General features: G+C 43.7%; 1 protein-coding gene across 1 annotated transcript in view; it reads left to right on the top strand.

The window, feature by feature from the left end:
- Positions 1 to 13,162, top strand: part of DCPS (decapping enzyme, scavenger) — a 757,077-nt gene extending 743,915 nt beyond the window's left edge. Inside the window, exon 6 of the mRNA XM_044080812.1 lies at positions 12,789 to 13,162. Within this exon, the coding sequence (XP_043936747.1) occupies positions 12,789 to 13,055 (267 nt within the window). The 3' untranslated portion in view covers positions 13,056 to 13,162. The remainder of the gene's footprint in view (positions 1 to 12,788) is intronic.
- The last annotated feature ends 9,698 nt before the right edge of the window (positions 13,163 to 22,860 follow it).

Below are 22,860 nucleotides of genomic sequence, written 5' to 3'. Positions count from 1 at the left end.
TACTCATTTTATTTTACTTCCTTCTTACATCACCTGAAATTGTATACTTGAAATAGATTGCTTAGCGGTGATGTAGTACAATATACTAAAAGAAGGGTTAATGTTCCTTTAAATTTCTTCAGTAAAAAAGCCCGCGCTGTGTAATTTAAAAGTGACGCTGTGTGTGTAAACCACTTGTACTTCTGAGGAAGCTGGAGCTGTGTCTCGAGCGAAAACGCTAAACTTTTTAAACCAATAAAATTTGCGTTAAAGGGATTTTTTACGTTTCTTTTGCTTGGACTCGACCATTGACTCTGGTCTACAGACTGCTTACTTCTGGTAAAGTTTTAAGCTGCTATTACTCGCTTATTTCGCCACGCAACTTCTTGGCGTTTGGACTTACTACTCTTGGGCTTTTGCTTTGTGTGTTTTTTACTGGTTTTCTTCGTGGTGTTTTTGCATTGACGTCAGAAAACATTAGTAATTGTCTCGCCTGTGGAAAGCAAATAGCACACCGGGACTTCCACTCTTACTGCATCACTTGTCTAGGCTCAGACCACGACGTCCCTCGTTGTCGCTTCTGTGCTTTAACGCCATAACTATTCATCGTCGGGCCCTTATTGTAGCCAGATGTTTCAGTTTACAGTCCTCGAATTCCGATATGGCTTCAGTAAGCCATCCAACAGCAGCTCTTACATAAAAGCGTAAAGATGACCGCACAGGACCAAACCTTCCGACGACACTTCCATTAAGCTGGTCGACAATCCTCAGGAACTTAGTGAGGCGCTTTTGCAGCCCCTTATGCCCACTTCAATTAACTTGCAGGCCACTACCGAGACGTTTATGGATTCTGGTATGCAGCAGAACTCTTCTTTGTCTAAGGATCCTGCGGTCGTCTCTACCTTGGATGGGTCCGGAGCCGCTGTGCAGGCACTGGCTTCCGAGGAAGTCCTTCGCAACATCGAATCCTGACATATACCGACGCCTGCTTTCGCGACTACCATTCTTTTGAAAACATCCAATTTCCTTAGGCCCAGGGGTCGAACCACATCCAAGAAACCGACTACCCATTCTCAGGCGCTTGCTCCCTTGCCTTAGTCTCAAATGCTTAAAATGGCAGAAGACCTTATCATGCCGATTAGGGGAAGCCAAGCCACTTCCTCAAAAAGGAAAAGAGATCTGTCTCCAGTAGTTTTGTCTGAACAAGAGTCGGATGAATTCGATGCATCTGACTATGAAGACATACAGCCCCTCTCTACATATGAGGATTCTGATGCAGAGGAATCCATTCCTTAAGCCTGTCCCCAGAGGATTTTTCCTTTGGGGAAACCCTGCATACCTTAAGGGAGCATTTTCAATGGGAGAGTCAAGACTACCCTCAGTCTAAAAAGAGACTCGGAGAGTTCCTGGATCTTCCACAGAAGAGTTCCTGGATCTTCCACAACACAGACCCTTGGCCATCCCCCCAGTCCTGGATGTGGTGGATGAGGTTTCCTTTGAATCCAGCTTGACTCCAGATGCCCTCCCTCCTGCTCACAGAAACCCAGACAGGTACTACAGAGTCCCTGACTCACACAAATATATTTTTAAAAATCCAACAGCTGACCCTGAGGTCATTTCTCAAGGGCCAAAAGGGATTAAAGCAACTTCAGCCGAGAATCCCACCCCCTCATTGAGGGATTCCTGAGCACTGGACAGATGGGTTAAAAAAGTATATACCTCAGCTACTCTTGCTATCAGGGCACTAAATTGTCAGTTCCATATGCTTAAATATCAGCAACATACCTTGGAACTCCTTTAACAAAAAGTGTCCTCCTTTCCTGCATGGGCAGAATCTAAAGATTTACAAGACAATGCATTCTGCAACTGAAGTAACTAAACACACTTTGCACTGTGGTTTTGATGCCCTAGAAGCTTCTTGCAGCGCAGCAGTCACTGGATCTGTCATTAGAAGACATGCATGGCTTAAGGAACAACCCCTGCCAGACCATGTCAAATCAAATTTGTTGGATGCACCCTTGCACAAAGATAACTTATTTGGCACTAAAGCAGAAGAGGTCTTAAAAAAGATGGAAGAAAAATCAAAATCTTTGCAGACAGTTAAAGATTTCTTACAGGTCTGGCCCCCTAGGTTCAGCAGGCATTTCCCTGCAAGCACTGGTCCTTTCCTGCTCTGAGTAAGCACGCCCAGCCTAGGCCCCGTGGAAACAGACGCCCCAGACAGCAGCCCCAAGAGTTGCAGATATCTGAGGTGTGGACTACCTCCACTTCAAAAACAGGGAGTTCTAAGCCACCCCCCTATGGTAAGAACTCACAATGACTTGCCTTCTCCTGACCTTGCCTCTGTCCACCTTCACATATCCCTAGGAGGAAAACTTTCCTTTCACTCAAGCACCCGAGCCACCATTACCAAAGACCAATGAGTTCTGAACATTGTGTCTCAGGGGTACAAATTCTCCTTCCACAACCTTCCAACCCCAAAAGGGTCCCCAGATCTACCACCAAATCAGTGGGCAGAGGCTCAAAAGCAAATCCATTCCCTGCTCTCCTTGGGGGCAGTAGAGCACGTTCCTGCAAAGCAGATAGGCCAAGGCTTCTACTCCAGACTTTTTCTGGTGCCCAGAAAAGAGGGCACCTGGAACCCCATCCTCGATCTATCCATTCTAAACACCTTTCTGGTGATCCCAAAATTCAAAATGCTCACCCTCCAGCAGCTGCTACCCATGCTGTCCAAGGATGCTTGGCTAGTCACCCTAGACCTAAAAGAGGCCTACCTCCAAATTCCTATCAGGGAGCCCTGCAGAAAATATCTCCGCTTCAGGGCAGGATCTCAACACTTTCAGTTCTCTGCGCTTCCCTTTGGCTTATCTACTGCTCCCAGAGTTTTCACAAAATGCCTGGCTCCGGTCATTGCCTTTTGCAGATAAAGAAATATTCAAATTTACCCATACTTAGATGACTGCCTTATTCAGGCAGATGGCCAGGAAAAGCTGCTCAAAATCCTGACCTTTGTAAAAACCCTACTAACCTCCCTGGGGTACACAGTCAATGAACAGCAACAAAGACCTCTGAAGCTGAAATGCAAACAAACACCAATCACAACCAATGTGTCACATAGTTCACAACACCAGTGTGCTACCCAGCAACAGCCCCTAAGGCAAGACAATGTACCTAACACTTTAGTCATAGGTGACTTTATAGTCCGGCACACTGATGTCCCTCTCACCAGGTTGAATAAGGAGAAAATTACAGTCAGCTGCCTGTCGGGTGCCAGGATCCGCTGCATAACACATGCACTCAAGTCACTCCACAACAAGTACAAATATGACTCTGTCATTGTCCATGTTGAAGTGAATGACTTGAGACGTACCTCCCTGGACTACATGAAAAGAGACATGGAAGAGCTCTCGGATCATGTGGCCCAGGCAGGTATGACCCTAGCCCTGAGTAGCATCCTGCCTTCGCCCAGAATGATACCACAATATAAGGATAAAATGATTGACTTCAACAATTGGCTAAGCTTATGGTGTCATTCAAAGGGGATCCAGTATCTGTCTGCCTGGGATGACATGATTGACAGACCACGATGCTTTGCCAGAGATAGTCTGCACCTGTCGCCCCTGGGATTCAGGTTACTGGCTAAGGCTCTTGCCACCCCTATAGTGCCTTTTTTAGGCAAACTTCAAAGGACAAAACCACCACCGTAACAGGTACAAGCATGCAAAATCTGAAGGTAATGCTACTCAATGCTAGAAGTCTAAACCTCAAAATGCACTCTCTCGAGGCACTCCTAGAAATGGAGAACATCGATATCTGTGCAGTAACTGAGACCTGGTTCAAGGCTCCAGAGAGCACCCCTGCAATAGCAGGCTACAACTCTTACCACACTTTTTGGCCACCAAACCAGGACCGAAACACTAAAGGTGGAGGAGTGTCAATATTCACCAAGGATATTCACACCACCAGGCTAGTTTGCCAACACAATGTGTCTGAAATTCTCCAAGTGCAACTAACACTAGGTAAGACTGCAATCCAAATTGTAGCTTGCTACAGATCCCCCACCATACCCCAAGATTCTCACTACACCTTTCTAAACATACTGGAAAATATTAAGATAGAACCAAACACCCTAATACTGGGTGATTTTAACTACCCTGCCATTAACTGGGAAAACTACTCATGTCCCAACACCTTTGCGCAACGGTTCTTGGAATTCATAAATTCCAACGCCCTGGATCAACTAATCCATAGTCCCACCAGGGACTCCAATATCCTAGACCTGGTCATTACCAACATGGGAAATAAATGCTCCATACCTATGGTCACCCCCTCGTTAGTCAGGTCTGACCATAAGCTAATCACCCTTAACATCCACATCCCACCCCTACCCCCCAGTAAAGAAACCACCATAAAAAACTTCTCCAAAGCCAACTTCATGCTACTCAAGTCAGAAGTGACAAACTTCATGACACCCATGCAGACGGGAACTGAAAGTTCAACTGCTGAATCCTACACTAAGGCACTGTACGAGCACATCCACTCATGCATGAATCGTGCCATCCCAAATAGAACCAAAATGCTCTCATCCAAAAAAAGGAAGCCAATCTGGTGGTCCCCTGCCATAAACAAACTTTACAACAAAAGGAAGAAACTTTTGCAGGAAAGAGGAAAATCCCAGGATGCAAAAAACTCCCTTACTAGCCTCAGTAAGAAACTGAGATGCCTCATAAAATCCTCCAAAGCTAGTTACGAAAATAAAATTGCCAAAGATTCCAAAGACAACCACAAAGCATTCTATAACTATGTCAAGAATCTAAATGGCAATGCTCAGATCTGCTCTGAGCTAAAACAGAATGGCATTAAATATACTGATCCGAAGGATATTGCCAATATTCTGGCAGATCGATTCAGTGCCAACTTCACCCCCCTCTCACCCCCTAAGTGGCCCATCTCAATACCGGAAGATTGCCAAATTCCAGTAATAACGGCCACACAGGTACAAAACGCACTCTCTAAAGCCAATAATACAGCATCCATGGGACCAGATGACATCCCGGGCTGTGTACTACATGAACTACAATATGAACTGGCACCTCACCTAAGTGTCATGTTTAATCATAGCCTCACCTCAGGTTTCGTGCCCACTGAGTGGCACAGAGCTACAGTTATCCCAATCCACAAGGGGGATCCACCTTGGATCCCGGAAACTACCGTCCCATCAGTCTGACAAGCCTTATCTGCAAGGCCATGGAGCGTATTATCATGGAACTTATAAACAAAGACATTGGCAACCTTCAAACACTGGACCCCACCCAGTTTGGGTTTGTGAAGGGCCGATCTTGTCTCCTGAACCTGATTGACTTCTTTGAATCAGTCTCCAGAGCCATGGACAAGGGTAAGGTGGTCCACACAGCCTATTTAGACCTTTGCCAAGGCCTTTGACACCATCCCCCACTCTGGAATCATAGATAAACTTACTAAGTTGGGCATTAATCCCTATGTCACCCAATGGGTTGCTAAATGGCTTACTGATAGAACCCACACTGTAAAAGTAGCCGACTCCAAATCCAGCTCCAGACAAGTGACAAGTGGAGTACCTCAGGGTTCAGTCCTGGGGCCACTCTTGTTTGGCATCTACTTCTCTGAAGTACAGGTCAACACTAAGGGACTCTGGCTAACAAAGTTTGCAGATGACTGCAAACTGGGAGCCATTATTGAATCCTCAAATGATGTGGATACTCTACAAAAGGGCCTTACAGAAACAGATGCTTGGTGCCAGAGCCATGGGCTCAAGCTCAATGCCAAGAAATGTATTGTTATCCCCTTTGGGAAAAAACATGTATCCATGAATTACCATATAGGTGGCAGTACACTAAACACAGAAAGTGTGATAAGAGACTTAGGGACACAGGTGGACAGTGGTCTCACCTTCGATAACCACATCGCCACAACAGTCAGGAAATCCTTCTATGTGGCACACCTCATCACGAAGGGCTTTTCATCCAGAAAAAAGGAGGTCATTGTCCCACTGTACTCATCCCTCATTAGACCCATTATAGAGTACAGTGCCCCATTTGGTATGTACCTCTCAAGACATCTGCAACAACTGGAAAGGCCTCAGAAATACCTCACTAAAAGAATCACAAGCCTAAAGCAGATGCCCTACGCTGACCACCTTAAAAAACTCCAGCTATACTCTGTTACATGTCACATATCATCTACTCAGAGGCAATCTGTGCTTAACATACAAGGCCATGTCAAACCCAGAGCTGTTGGACATGCTACACTTAAAGAAATCCCAATCCCTCAGAGCTACACGCTCCAGGGATCTAAACCTTGTCATCACAATAAACAAAACATGCTGGAGGGATAGGTTCCTGACCCAGAGACTCCCCAGACTCTGGAATAGATTGCCCATACATGTCAAGCAGAGTGCCTCTTTGGACCTCTTCAAGAGGAACCTTGACGATTGGATGGGAGAAAGGAGATTCACCCCAGGGATCACGTCAGTCACCCTGCTTGACAGGGGTCCAGGAAAGTAAATAATGTGGGAAGAAATAGCCAGGGAATTGTTATGGCTAGGCTTGTATAGGCCCTAGGGCTGATAGCCTAGTACCAACCTATGAACCTATGAACAAACAGGTACCCACCCAAAGGATAAATCTTCGTGGGAGCAAGTCTGGACACAGCATTACAGATAGCATGCCTTACACCAGAGAAACAAATTTTCCTGTCAGCTTACTTCTGTCAACTGGCCACCAGGCCCCAGCTTTCTGCAAGGAAAATCCTGCAAGCCCTGGGGTTCATGGCATCCTGCATACTCCTCATTCCATATGCCAGACCGCATATGAGGAAACTTCAGTGGTACCTAAAGAGCCTTTGGTGTCAACACTCTCAAGACCTAAAAACTCTTCTACCTGTTATTCCTTGCCTGAAAAAGGAATTTCTTTGGTGGGCAACAGCCTGCTCCTACAACAAGGGACTGCCCTTCTCCCCACACCCCGCTGCCAGACCCTCACCACAGATGCATCAGACTACGCTAGGGGTGCACACCTGGATGGCAGCAAATCCCCCTGCACATCAGTCAAATAGAGATGATGGCTGTGCAGCAGACCTTGACAGCTTTCAAACCCCTTCTCTCTCCAGGGGTTCTCCTGATCAAAACAGACAAACACCACTGTGATGTGGTACATCAACAAGCAGGGAGGGACTCGCTCCTATCTACTGTGCAGGCTGGCCATGACCCTTTGACTTAGTCTCTTCCATGCAACTACACCCATTAGCACAATACCTACCAGGCCCTCTCAACTCCCTGGCAGACCAATTAAGCAGAAATCTTTTGGACCCACATGAGTGGCAGCTCAACAGAAGTACCTTCTTCCTAATAACTCAGAAATGGGGAACCCTGGAGGTTGACCTCTTTGCTTCCCAATCCAACCATCAGCTCAGCAAAGTCTGCACCAGGGAGCATCACTGCATGGCTTGGAAAGTGGATGCCCTGTCCTTCCCCTGGGTAAACTTCTCAGTCTATGCCTTTCCTCCCCTACCTCTCATCCCCAGGGTACTGCTCAAAATAAGGGAGGAAAAAACAAGCACCATTCTCATAGTTCCAGACTGGCCCAGACAGCACTGGTACCCCTTGCTGCGCAGCCTGTCCCCACTGCCTCCATGGAATCTGCCTCAGATTCCAAACCTCCTAACCCAGAGGGAAGGGGAATTCATGCACCCCCAATTGCAGACATTCGAATTTGGCAGCTTGGCTTATTCCCTAACCCCTGGCCAATCTACCATCCTCAGTAAACAGGCTCTGGATGTTGTCCAAGAGGCCATATGCCCTAGCACCAGAAAGTCTTATCCAGATAAATGGAAAAGGTTCTGTACCTGGATTCAGGCTAAGGGGGCCAATACGGCACAGCCCTCCATCCCTGTCATCCTGGATTACTTAGCTGACCTACTACACAGTGGTATCTCTTTCTCCTCTATAAAAATTCGTACCTCATTTTCTGCACTGAGCAGCCTCTTTTCTCACACCTTCTGATTAAACAGTTTCTCAGAGGGGCTAGCAACTTGAGGCCTCCCAGAAGGGTACGAACACCAGCTTCGGACCTTAACTTTGTCTTTAAAAAGCTTACCCTGCCTCTTTTTGAACCAGCTTTTTCTGCAGAGCTAAAATTTCTCTCCTAGAAGAAAGGCTTCCTCCTGGCCATCATTTCAGCCAGAAGAGTCTCTGAGCTGCAAGCACTCATGGCTGTGGAACCCTTCATCATCTTCCATGCAGACAGGGTATCCCCCAGAACTAATCCATCCTTCATGCCCAAGGTGGTGTCCAGTGTGGCTCAAAACCAATCCATTCAATTGCCCACCTTCTTTTCTAACACCCCAAACAAGAGGGAAAGGATTATATACTCTCTAGATGTGCACATACAGCTCAGATACTATCTGGACAGGACTAAACCCTTCAGAAAGTCTGATCAATTGCTGGCTAGCTTTGCTTCAGGGGCAGAAGGCAAAGCCATTTCCAAGCAAACCATTTCCAAATGGATAACGCACTGCATCCATTTCTGCTACAAACAGCATGGCAAGCCTCCCCCCAAAGGGGTCAGGAGACACTCCACCAGAGCAGCCTCCACCTCAGCAGCTTTCCTCAGAGGGGTCCCCACCAGGGACATCCTGGAGGCTGCCACCTGGACATCTGTTCACACTTTTACCAAGCATTACCACCTGCGTCTCTTCTCCAAATCCAGGGCAGGGTTTGCCTCTGCAGTCTTAAACGGCATCCTCGCCAGCCCCTAGCTTCCTTGACTGCCTCCACCCATTTCCTCAGCTTTGGGAATCTACCCAAATGTGATGACTGCAACAGTAAAACATGAAGAACATAGTACAGTTGTGTACACTTACCGTAACTGTAGATGTTCGGGTGTCTTCACTGTTGCAGTCCTGCTTTCCCTCCCTCCATCCCCCTTTTTTCTTTTTGTTACCTTTCTTCCTTGTTGTTCTTTTTTCCTTACAAGGGAAATATTGGTATTTTATTTTCCACTGGTGGGGTTCTTCCACCAGAACCTGGCCTCCTACTTTGTGAGGTCCTGACAGGTTAGGGCAAGGAAAACTGATGTAATGGCGTCGGCTGCCTTTCTTTATACCACTGATGACCTGACGTCAATCCTCAAGCGACAGCAACTGACGCAGAAATACTAAGTCTCTGGTATTCAGGCTGGCTAAGGGCTACCCTGGCAGGGATAACCCAAGTGTGATGACTGCAACAGTGAAGACACTTGAACATCTACATTTATGGTAAGTGTACACAACTGTACTTTTTATGTGCTGGAAGAAATGAATGCTAATAGAGGTGGGGTAGGGGATGAAAGCCAAAGGGCATGTGGTTATATCTTGCTTTCACCTTCAAACGTGCCCACATTGTATGTAAAACTACTCTTAAACAAACTTAAACCATGCTCTTCTTCAGTTGATGACCTTTAAATCGAGTACCTAAAAATAATAGCTAGTAGCATTGTTTATCCTGTCTCAATCCTTATAAATAGGTTAATCTAGAAATCCCACATTCCTTCTCTCTGGAAAAAGTTGCACATTATCCCTCTGCGCAAAGGAAGAAATTCAGCTGACATTAATAACTTTTGACTTACAGTAATTTTATCCCCCCTCACCAAAATACTTGAAAAATGTATTCATAAACAATTGCTAGACTATCTCCTGCAGGAAGAACTCCTTTCCCCGAAACAGCATGACTTCCGTCATGCCCAAAAAGACCAGCTAGTCTCTTCCTTATTTCTAGACTTGTAAAAACTAAATGAAAACTCCAGCCAAGCTGGAACTTCCAATGAGTAACCTCAAACCTCTTTAATCAAAGGCACATGGGATATATACAAATAACCCTTATGAACACTAGGTGTTTAAGCTAATTGGCAATTTTGAATGCCCATGACTTGTTTCATCCTTTTAATGGACAATTTGAGGCCAATAAAGCCAAACCCCACTAACTGTGAATATGCATATTTCTGCCTTGTTATAACCTCTCAGGATAACACAAGCAGAGTGTTTGACTATGTATAAGAAACACAGGGCTGTTATACCCAGCTGATGTCCATTATCATTAGGGTGACTGCAAAATATCCCAAATAACAAACTAAAACAATAAGTGAGAAGGTCACATAAAAAACGATCAGTAAAAACTAAATGAAAGTTCCAGCCAAGCTGGAACTTCCAATGAGTGACCTCTTAAACCTCTTGAATCAGAGGCACATGGGATGTATGCAAATTATCCAGCATTCATCTGCCTGTACAGCACTAAAAAACGTACACAACTATGTTCGCAGTCAGTCATTGTGATCCACCGACCAAAAACTCTTGTCTGTCTACAAACCTAACAAATCTGCTGGGCATTGTCTTTACTCGTACAAGGTTGCTAAGGCCTGGAACTACTTACCTGTATCCAACAGGTCTATATTCACCCTCACGTCTTTCAAAACCACTCTAAAAGGTTACCTAGCTGAAATCTGGCTCTGTTTTTGCTCAAAACCAGGATAACCTATATCCCTAAATGTGAACAAGTACCTTTTCAGTCCTTATACCTCCATACTCTCCCTTCTTCATTTACTTCCTTACTGCTATCCAATTCTGTTCCCTGACTTTCTCCCCGGATCTTCATTAAAAATGGGCTTCTACCTAGTTGGACTTTCCCAGTAATCAAATGTCAATAAATTAGTAAATATAGAGTTGAGGGTAGGGGATAAAAACAAAAGTACATGTGAAGCTAATTAAAAGGGTACATTTTCTCAACTAAGTTTTTATTACATATCATTGCAGAAAACATATTTGTAGAGTAAGTTGTAATATTGCTTGCGGCATTAAGAATGACTGATACAGTATTTTATACAAAGATACATTGTTACGCAAGTAACAAGTGTGAGTCATTGACTGTCATTGGCATTAACTGCAATAAATGCAGTAGTTGTGCACTTTTAAATATATCATGTTAGCCTGAATATTTAAAACATTTTCAATTCTAATGAAGAATAGGAAACATTAGATAGTGACATTTTGTTAAAACAAAAATCAAAGAAAGTACCCACCTTGGTAGGACATGTAACAGAGCTGTGCCCACATTGACTAAACAGCTGTTTCTTGTGCACAATGTATGCATAGTTATGATTTTGTTATTCACTGTACCTGCTGCATGTCTTCAGGGTTCTTTCTCATCATGGGAATATGTACTTGTGTCTATGGCCGGGGTTCCAGCAGGTATCCTTCGTTAGCTACTACTATAAACCCTACTAAGAGAGATCTGTTAAACTGCATGATGTCCTGTACAACTGCGTTCATGTAAGTGCCATAATCAAAGTGGCTATGCACAGGTACTCCAAGAAACTTGAAGCACTATGTTCCTTTACTAGTTAAAGTATTACAAATGTTCACACCATGAGCAGTCAGCAACAAGCTTTACTTTTTTGTTATAAGGTGCAGACATAAAACATTTGAGTCTTATGGCAGGTATGTAGCATTTGGTAGTTGCTTGTTCATGAGACAAAACAGTAAAACAAGACATAAGATTTTTAACAGATGAAGAGACAAAGGGGCATTGCTTATCAAAGACTGGAATTTTTGCCTGAGGTAGATCCTTGTGTAATGTTTTTCTTAGTATGGACTCCCTCCACTGCAGTGGTACAGTGACTGTATATTTCCTTTACTGTGGTCAGTCAGTGTAGGTCTGTGTCACAAATTACACATGTGGGCTGAGGTTCTGATTTTAGAGTTTATGGCATCTTGAGATAAAGCTGATAATTTTATAGGTGTAGTTTTCAGAACCTCTGCATATGTAGCAGTTGGTGTGAATGTGTGCATGCTCTCTGTGTGGGACTTCTGAGAGATTAGCCTCACTATTCTGGATTACTTACAGCTTTCAGTCTCATATATTTAAGGTCTTGTTAAAATGTGGTGCACTTTCTATCGGCATGTGTGTCTGTGCAGTTTGTTCCTTAACCTTTGCCCCTTTGGGGAGTGGTTCTGCTAAGTGACACCCACCAAAAATTACAGAACATCATGGTTTGGGGTGAAAGGGCTATTGTGTATATACACTGAAAGTTACTGGTTCATTTTGTGGCTTGGTCTTTGCTAAATGAGTTACCAATAGTATATTATAGACACAAGTTTGGAGGGACGTGACTAGTCTTTATTTTTGTGTTTAATTTCTCTACAGAGGGCAGATTTCGTATTGTGATATTTTTTTCACATTTGAAAGTCAGTATTCCAAAGGGAAGTAGGTGGTCAAGGTCATTTTTGAGTAAATGTGATAAAAAAATCACAAGCCAAACAAGTTGGTTCTCTGAAAGTATAAGAAACTTAACCTAAATTTACCTTCTTCATTAAGGCAGATCTTGCCCTCCAAAATGACTCGAATGTACTATTGTACAATTTTACTTCATTTTTTTTTTTTGCTTACATTTTTCTCCAGGGCACCATGCCTTTGAATATGTCAGCACATGTGGTGGTTTTCTGATCTCTCAAAGTCTGTAATTGCACAACACCTCTGCTACCTGTAGCTGCATTGATATGTATAATTATCATGGTCTAGGCAGGCAGGAAAACTGGTCAAATCTCTTCCAGTTTAAAGACTTGTCAGGTGTACTTTAAATAAATATGAGTTTTGAGGGAATAGTGCTTACACTGAGAAATTTGAGTATTATTTTGAGGTAAATGGTTCGAGACATCCAGTAAAGGTGTAGCTTACTCTGCCTAGAGTCCCATTTGACCCTGATCCAGCTCTGTCTGATATATCTTTCTTTCCTTTTTTGCAGGAGGCAATACAGAGGAAATATAATATGCGTGAGAACCAGCTGAGGATTTACTTCCATTACCAGCCATCTTATTATCATTTGCATGTGCACTTCACTGCTTTGAGTTACGATGCACCAGGCTGTAGTGTGGAGCGGGCCCATCTCCTTTGCGATGTCATCCAGAACCTTGAGTTGGACCCTAATTACTTCAAGAATCGAACTCTAACCTTTGTTGTCAAGGCTGATGATCTTCTTTTACAAACATTCAAGGATGCTAGGAAGGCTTAGTTCATGAACAGTTTTTCCATTTTCTATTAGTAATCGAGTTTTGTTTATAATGGTTTTTACTACACAGAGATAAACTAAGTATTAAAGGCAGACTCCTTTTCATAGTAGTTGTGTTTTAGTACTTTGAATAGCATCTGTTTCATGTAAAAGCATACTCTATAGTGATACATTTGCATTAAGTCTGCAAATTTGCATTTCTGTAGCTTGGACAACTACATGAGTCTGGCATTTTGTAAAAAGCATCTTTTCAACATTGGATTTAATTTTGCATTAATATTTTTCTAGTTCAGAAATCAATCTGAATGTGAAAAATTTCTGGTCTTAATGTAAGTGCAAATCTCCAAATGTAAGTGCATATTGGAGGGAATGATGCTTGTCAGTCAGTGTTTCAGAGAAACAGATATCTTTCACTCAGTTCACATCGTTCAGAAGGGGAATAGTAGATGGATGGTCTGAGTCAAGTTTTCAGATCTCTTCTTGAGTTCTGGGTGCATTGCTTATGTCTGGTCAAAATTTTCTTGAAATAGAGCACTTTGGATGTTGACCACCAAAGTATTTGGGAGACTGCAGTAATCTGTTTGTACAGCAGAGTTTGGGGGGGGGTAGAAATGCACACTTTTTTTTCCTGTTGTGGTAGAGATAGTACTACATGGATTACTAACATTCCGGCTGATTTTGTGGCTCATCACAGAGCCCAGGTAAGTAAGACCAAAGCTCTTTCTCGTTGTCCTTGGTGGCTAATAAGGGTAAGTACCTTTGCATTACTGGAAACCATCTTGGTCCTATCCAGGGATGTTCCACCATGTCTAACAAGACAACTAGCTCCTCTTTTGGATGTACCTTCTGATGTAGATTCCCTTATTCCACCAGACGTGGTGGTGGGGTCTCAAGCTGGGGTTAAAGCTGCCAGAAAGCCCTGTGGTTGTCAGGCTTAGTCTATGCCTCCATATAGAAATGGTTGTCGCTTCGGGTGGAAAGATGCCTTTTACTACCCAAGCTGGTCACTTTGAAGGTGATTCTGACATCTGTCAGATCTCTGAATGACTTGGAGGCCTCAGCTGTTCAACTGTCAGCTATTTGTGTACATCTTGCCCTTGTGGAGATCAAGACTGAGACCCATTATCAGCAGCTGTTCATGTACCTTCTTAAAATTGTGCTGCATCTTCTTTTGATGAACCCATAAGATCTCTGGGACCTGAACTTCATGGTAGACAGGCTTGCTCACTCAACCCTGATTAAATTTATTTCTTAATCCTGTTCTTGATGACAGTTATTACCAAGTAGCACTTCTCAGAGCTTTAAGCTCTTGTGTATGGGGAGCCATGTTGGGCTTTTCAAAAGGGTATTATGTCTTCAAGATAAAAAAAAAAACTTTGCAGTCCAGCTGTGTGGCACTGAGAGATAAAGACTTAATGTGCCCTGTATAGCCCTGGTTTGAGTAGTGGCCGAAATGATGGAGGGACAAGGCAGAGAGGAGTATTGGAGTGAGCGGCTGATGCTGGCTCACCCATCCTGAGAGTATGGAAGCTGCATAGGCTCACTGCAGTTGCAATATTAAGAGCCAAGCGAGCTCCATGGTACAGGTGGTATACCATGTGGTCTACAGGTAGTGCATCAGTGGAAGGATGTATGCCTCTCCTGTAGGCATCAGTTATGTAGCTTACAAGGCTGACGCAGTGTAGAAGAGGGATTGGGTACTCTCCCCAGAGGCGATATGACTTTGTACCAGCATCCTTGATTTCACTGGCCCAGGGCTTAGCTTGGGTCGAGCCTGGATAGGGCTAATGCATGTCGAGTAAACCCGGTGAATGAAGAGAGAAGCTGATGGCAGCTGATAATCAGTTGTGGGGCGGAGGAATAAACATAAAAAACAGTCGCTTTACCCATCCACATGGTGCAGAGTGATAAATCCCTGACTACCTATTTTCGAATAGCAGCATGGGTGCTGGTTGGTATGATTGACAGAAGATGGGAATGAGTGGTCATTGCTGGCTTGCCCATACTGGGGGGAGCTTTGGTTCACTGCAGTAGCAGCATAAAGAGCCTGGTCAGCTCCTGTCTGCAAGTGGTATACATCTTGGTCAGGAGGTTGCTTAAGATTGGAAGCAAGCATGCACCTTCCGAGCTTGAAGGCTGCCGGATGAGTGGTAGGGGGTTAGGGCACACAGCAGCAGAATCCTCAATTTCCTCATCACCCCCAGATGGTGATTAGATTGAGCCAGGTGAATGCTAAGGCTGGTCTAGCTGATTCATAGGTAGGTACTAGGCTATCGGCCCTGGGGCCTATACAAGCCCAGCCAAAAAGGTACCCTGGCTTTTGCCACCCAAGAAAATTATTTTCCTGTGCCACTGTCGAGCAGAGCCACAGAGGTGATCCCCGGGGTGAATTTCCTATTTCCCATCCAATCATCAAGATTTTTCTTGAAGAGTGCTAATGAGGAGCTTTGTTTGATTTAGATAGGTAGCTTATTCCAGAGTATGGGAAGTCTCAGTGAATGAGAAGTGCTGCTAGAATCCAAAATGGTCAGATGTAGGGAGGCAGGAGAGAAAAAAAAACTTGCTTCCTCCTGAAGGAAATTTCTGATTTTGTTCTGAATTGGTCTCAGCAACCTACCAGAAACTCAGAGAGAGAAGATCCTTCACAGTTGGGACGTGCGCCATACCTAGTCACTAGCATTGGTCCTCTCTCTATATCTTTGCAATCACACAGCCACATCGTGTTGCTCACTTTGTTTACATTTTGCTGTCTACAAAACTCCACCTTCTGATTACATTCTAAAGGATGTCCTGGCAAATTGAGAATAACATCTATGTGGCAAAAATAAATATAATAGTGAGTGTTCTCAATGAGTCATAAGCGCATTCTGGGTCATGTGCTTGTCATCCACATTCAGTATCTGTACTGAAGCTGTTGAGTGAGCCCTGTGGCGTTGAAAAAAGGTAGGTAACATGACTGACTAATGTGATAAGATACACACACACATACATATATAACCACTTTGCAAGCTAGCTGCATCTGCAATACCATACTATGAATGGAGCAGTGTTGGTATTGGCACAGGTCTCCCTGGCATGGAGAACTGGTTTGCAGGCTTTGCAGTTACCTAGTGTAGCGTTTTGTGTATGAGACTACATACACTTGTTAACGAACCAGGGCAGGTACATTCAAATCATAAGAGTGCAAATATTTATTTTTTTATTAAAAATGTGTAGAGTAATGTGAAGGTTACCACTGGTTGAAATGTAAGGATGTAACAGTGTGAAGGACCTGTCAGGGCAGACCTTATGCATAAGTAAACAAGGTGACTACCTAGGGCACCAAACTGTAGGGGGTGCTCTTTCCCTATTTATTTATTAGAGCAATGTTTCTTTGCTCTAAGAAAATAAATAAAGCTCCCCAAGTAAAAGAAAATGCGCCTGTTGACTATCATGCGCTCCAGGGGGTGGTGGTCCAGTTGACCTGGCATTAAAGTTTTGTTACATTTGCTTGTACGTTGAGAGGTCATGGGAACAGAGACTTTACAATTTGTTTTTAAACGAAGCGTCATAGTCAAAGTATGAATCTGCAATGCCCGGCTTTACAGATTGACTTTAAAGTTTTAATAAGAAATTTACTCAAAAAAATTTTAAGGAGGGACAGTGATCAAATGAGGGACAGTCAGTAATCCAAGCAGACTTCAAAGAAGTTTTCCTCTGGATGATTGCAAATGTGATGGGGAAGAAAGAGGTAACTGGGAATGTTTTTTTCTGGAAGGTTTAATGAGATGACAGAATGAATTCTCTGTCAAAAAATACTGGTGGAGCAAATGGCTGTAACTAAGGACATTATTCTTTTGAGCTTGGACACATGATCTAAATTGCCTATGCATAGGAAGGCCTTATTAAGTTTAACTCTATTGGCTGCAAAAAAAGCAATTGCTAGAAAATAGAAATCAACATCTAAATCAACTGTGTTTGAAGTATTGAATACTGTAAAAGAGATAAAAGATTTGGATATGGGATCTTTAGAAAAAAGGAAGGACCAAATTACATAGCAGTACATGCAAAATAATGTTCAGGAGAAGGAGGAGTGATGTAGGATGTTTGAGCTTTAGACCTGCAGGTAGTAAATAGCCTTATTTGACTTTTAACATAATGTGTGTGTCACTCAAAAAAAACTCTAACCCGTGTTTACACTTGAAAGTGGTACTGGGATTCGTTTAAACAAATTTATTCATGTTCCTGTTTTCTTTCTGAGGGCAGAATTCAGAGGGGGAAAGGGAGACATTTAAATATTTGAAGTGTAACACTATTTCAGGTTTTATATGAAGAAAGCGCATGCAAATAGGACAACGGAATAACTGTTTGTCTTCTTTGCCACATAGTGAGTGGGTCTTGTTATTGCTAAGGAAATATTTTGTATGTGGATTGCTAATATATATTTTTTTCACAACCTGGTAGTGAGACAACTATTGAAAAGTGCTATCAAAAGCCACTGAAAAAGCAATGTGTCTGCTTCTGGTATTTCCTTTAAAATTTTCTTCCTTTCAAATGTTTGTGCATGGCCACTTGGGTGTCACAATTCTAACTATCACTAACCATTATTGCTTGGACTATGATTCCAAGAGTCAGTCTTCTTGTGGGATCTCCATGCTATTTTTTTTAACCACCTCCACACTGTCTGCCAAACATGAGATCCTCTCTCAGCCAATACCCCTTAGGTTTCCCATGCTGTTGGGTGAGAGCCAGCCAAAAGGGGCTGCTGTTTTTGCAGCCATTGTGGGTATTTTAAAATTGACTTATTTCTACCCTAACACCACTGCATATGTCCAGGGTTTGGCATGCAGTGGGCACATTCAGGGGTGTGTTACTTTCTTTTGTGGGTGATATAACCCTACTGGATAGCCCTGTCCCCTTGAAGCCCGAACTCCTTTGGGGTCTGCCATCTCCACTGGGGATTCAACCATCGGAACATACACTCAGACATATATGCCCATACTTTCCCCCACCAGAATGAGGTAAGTCAGCAAATCCTCATCACTACTCCCCCCTTGTCTGCTCCAGTAGGTGCCTGAGCTGCTAACCAAGTTTGTGTCACCTGGGTTGTTGTCAGGGCTTTATTCCTCCACACCAATGAAATTGATATATGGGACTTCCACGCATAAGGACGTGTCTTTCTGAGACCCTACCTTTAGACTGTCTTCTGGATCTGGCCTCCCATACAATTTAATTTTCACCGTTTTGGGATTTGTCTTGATAGCTGCCTACTGCAGAAAATCTCTGCTGTCAAAAGTCACAAATATGCACTCCCTTTATCAAGTTGAGCTTTGAGAATTGGTTTTGCGGGAATTCTTACTAGCCTTTATGCTGTCCCCATATTTCTGGCTGGCCTGTCCATCCTGCAGGCTAAGAACTTGCTATATTCAACTGGACGTATAAGAGAATTTAAGTACCTTTATCTGCACTTTTTTTTTTTTAAAATACAGCATTTAATTTGATTTAAACTGTGTTGTAGGAATATTAACTGAACTGGCAGTTTTAACTCTGCTCTTCAGTTATTCCCAGCCACCCGCCCTGTTTTTGTTTTGGTGTTAATCTTAGTGGCCTTGAAACTGCCCGCCCCTCTGCCTGCCTCTGGGCCCATCTCATTTGCTCACTCAACTGAGTGCAGTGAGATCATATTCTGATTTCAGGCACTCCTACTGTGTACAAAGAGAGCATCTGGGAAACAGACAAAAAAAAATTAAGCTTATTTCCTGCCTTTCCTGTTAAGCGGTATAGACTATTTGTAGGCTTCTGAGCCCCCAAGCCCTTCTGTGTTTGAGGGAAGCCTTCTAACTTGTTTTTTTCTTATAACTAGCCAGTTTTCTAGTTTCAGCACTCAAATCTGTTTCTTTGATCTCAGCACTTGTTCAGATTTAAAAAAAAAAATTTCATCTGCTTTTACTGTACTTGTGTTTCTACCTACTTCATTTTACTTTTGCATCATCTTAAAATTACTCAATTGTATTTATTACTGCTTGGTGTAACTCATTCTAAGCCTTTTGGTTTAAACACTTGGGCTTCGGACCAGTTGTTTTGCACTGAGAGGGTTTGTGGTCTGCACTGTGGTGGCAGAACAGGTAGCTTGCATCCTTCTAGGTTGGGAACTGCTGATTGAGGGCTCAGTGTCTGTTATTCTAAAAGTGCATTAATTCTGGTTTAAGCACTTGGGCTTTCAGGCCAGTTATTTTACATTAAGAGGGTTCGTGGTCTGCACTCTTGTGGGAGGAGAGGCTGGACTCTGCCCTTCTGAGCTGGGAATTTCTGGTTAAAGGCTTATAGTGCATGCATATCTGAACTGCTTCTTACTGAAGTTAGTGCGCCTTGTTTGCTGTGGCATAGACTGGATTCGGGCCTGCTGGATCTAGCTTTGTTTGTGTAACTTGGGCACTAATCCAGACATTCTCTAAAGTATTCATTTGTATTTATTACTGCTTAGTTGTAACTTGATTAAAGTGTAGCTATCATTCTAAGTCTTTTGGATTAAGCACTTGGGCTTCAGACCAGTTGTTTTACATTAGGAAGGTTTGTGGCAAGCACTGTGGTGGCAGGACAGGTAGCTTTCATCCTTCTAAGTTGGGAACTGCTGATTGAGAGCCCAGTGTCCAAGTGTATTAGTTCTGGTTTAAGCACTTGGGCTTCAGGCCAGTTATTTTACATTAAGAAGGTTCGTGGTCTGCACTCTTGTGGGAGAAGAGGCTGGACTCTGCCCTTCTGAGCTGGGAATTTCTGGTTAAAGGTTTATAGTGCCTGAATATTTGAACTGTATCTTGCTGAAATTGGTACACCTTGTTTGCTGTAGCATAGACTAGATCCAGGCCTGCTGAATCTAGCTTTGTTTATATGCTTGTTGTTTGTTTGCTTGTTATTTCCCTGGAACGCTAATTCCACCTAATACGCGCTTCTCAGCTTCTGTGGATCACTAGTGATATCTGCATTGCTTACTGTACTTATTTCCTTGTTTCACTTGAAAGAAAGTTACTGTTTGTCGTTTTTGCATTTAGTTACTTGTAACACATTGCACTTAAGTTACCTGGCACTTGCTCACTAAAGCAATTATATAAGTCAGCACTAAAAATTAAAAGCACTACACCCTCACTCCCCACTGGCCCTTGTTTTCAATTATTAAGGAATTCCCAATATTATTCTAGCATGTCCAAAGGTCAGTTGTCAATCTCCTCTCCGGTCCAGCTGGTGAATCTGGGAATCTTGAGGCAATGTTATAACTGCCTCATGTACACAGACAACCCTCTCCTCCTCCCACATAACAGAAATACTTGCGAGAGATGCAGCTAGTTAGCCAAACTGGAGGCTGAGCTCTCTCAACTCAGGACTGGCAAGACCAGACAGGAGGAGAAGGCAACTACACACACCACAAAACCAGCCTCACATAATGCTACCACACCACTGAATCAAACACATAAACACACAAAGACATACTTGGAGGCTCTGAATAAAAATTTACCTAAACAGCAGAGGCCTCCAAAGCAGACACCCAAACAACTGCTACCTCAAGACACCCCACAAGCAACACATAAACCACAAAATCAGTGTGCAAAGCAGTCACAGCCCTTAAGGCCAAATACAACACCAAACATACTTGTCATAGGTGACTCCATAGTCAGACACACTGATGTCCCACTCACCAGACTGAACAAGGAGAGGGTCACAGTAAGCTGCCTATCGGGCGCTAGAATCTGCCACATAACACAAGCACTCGGGTCACTCCACGGCAAGTACAAATATGACACAGTCATTGTCCATGCTGGTGTGAACAACCTGAGACGTACCTCCCTGGACTACATGAAAAGAGACATAGAGGAGCTCTCTGATTATGTAGCCCAGGCAGATATGACCCTGACCCTGAGCAGTATCCTTCCTTCACCAAGAATGATGCCACAATATAGAGACAAGATGATCAGCTTTAACAATTGGCTTAATGTCTGGTGTCATTCAAAGGGGATCCAGTGTCTGTCTGCCTGGGATGACATGCTTGACAAGCCACGCTGCTTCGCAAGGGACGGCTTGCACCTGTCACCCTGGGATTCCGGATATTGGCTAAGGCTCTTGCCACCCCGTAGTGCCTTTTTAGGCAAGGCTCAAATTCTAAACCTACCACCCTAGAAAACAAAAATGGGAAGAAACTGAGGGTAATGCTGCTCAATGCCAGAAGTCTAAATCTCAAAATGCACGCACTCGAGGCCCTTCTCAGTATGGAGAACATTGATGTCTGTGCTGTAACTGAAACCTGGTTCAAGGCTCCTGAGAGCACCCTGGCACTATTAGGTTTTACCTCATATCATGCGTTCCGGCCCCAAAACCCGGACCACACCACAAAAGGAGGGGGTGTATCCATATTCATAAAGGATACCCACACCTCCAGGTTGGTGGCAACGCACGAAGCTTCGGAAACCATTCAGGTGCAACTAACCATAGGCAAAACTGCTCTACAAATTGTAGCATGCTACATGCCACCCTCTCAAACTCAGGAACCCCACACAGCCTTCCTGAAGACACTGGAGGGTATAAATGTATCTCCAAACACCATCATATTGGGTGACTTCAACTACCCGAATATAGACTGGGAACATTACTCAAGCCCTAACTTTCTAACCCAACGGTTCCTGGAGTTCATAAATTCAAATGCCATGGAACAGCTAGTCACTGTTCCCACGAGAGGAGAAAATATACTAGATCTCATTATCACAAACAGGGGGACAAAGTGCTCCACACCGGAAGTATATCCCTCATTGGTGAGATCTGATCATAAACTAATCTCACTGGAAATCCACATCCCGCCCCCACCCCAAATAAAAAAGACCACAGTGAAGAACTTCTCTAAAGCAAACTTCACACTACTCAAGACTGGTGTGGTATCCTTCAAGGCCCCTGAGCCAGTGGAAACCACAACCCAATCTGCGGAAGACCTTACAAATGCCTTCTATGAACACCTCCAGGACTGCATGGATCAGGCAATCCCAAATAAAACCAAGACTCTTTCCGCTAAGGGCAAACATCCAGTCTGGTGGACCCCAGCCATTAACAAACTTTACAATAAGAGGAGAAAGCTATTACGTGATAGAACAAAATCCATAAAAGGGAAGTCACCCCTGATCATTATTAGTAAAAAAATACGAGCACTCATAAAATCAACTAAGGCCAATTTTGAGAGAAAAATTGCCATGGATTCAAAGGACAATCATAAGGCCTTTTTCAGCTATGTTAGGAACCTGGGTGGAAACTCCCAGATATGCTCAGAATTAGTCCAAAATGATACAAAAATCACTGAACCCACAGACATTGCCAACATACTGGCAGACAGGTTCAGTGCAAACTTCACCCCCCTCTCCCCCCCTAACTATCCCAGCGGAGTGTAGCCTCCCAGACATCTCAAATGCGCAGGTGAAAGCTGCTCTCTCTAAAGCTAAAAACACAGCATCAGTGGGACCGGATGGTGTCCCCGGCTGTGTGCTACACGAGCTAAATGAGGAATTAAACCCGCATGTAAGGCAGCTGTTTAATCTCAGCCTTACCACGGGATACATGCCCAAGGAGTGGTGTACGGCAACTGTGGTCCCACTCCACAAAGGCGGTGCCTCTACGGACCCAGGTAATTACCGCCCCATAAGCTTAACAAGTCTAGTCTGCAAAGCTATGGAGAGGATCATAATGAAGCTCATAAACAAAGATATACGGGACTTGCAGACATTGGACCCGACCCAGTTTGGCTTCGTCAAGGGCAGATCATGCCTTTTGAACTTGGTTGACTTCTTCGAAACAGTCA

The sequence above is a fragment of the Protopterus annectens genome, chromosome 8.part0, assembly GCF_019279795.1.
Source record: "Protopterus annectens isolate FY-2018-M chromosome 8.part0, PAN1.0, whole genome shotgun sequence".
In the NCBI taxonomy this organism is placed as follows: domain Eukaryota; kingdom Metazoa; phylum Chordata; order Ceratodontiformes; family Protopteridae; genus Protopterus; species Protopterus annectens.
The sequence above is the reverse complement of the archived record's forward strand: the minus strand, read 5'-3'. Positions and strand labels throughout refer to the sequence as shown.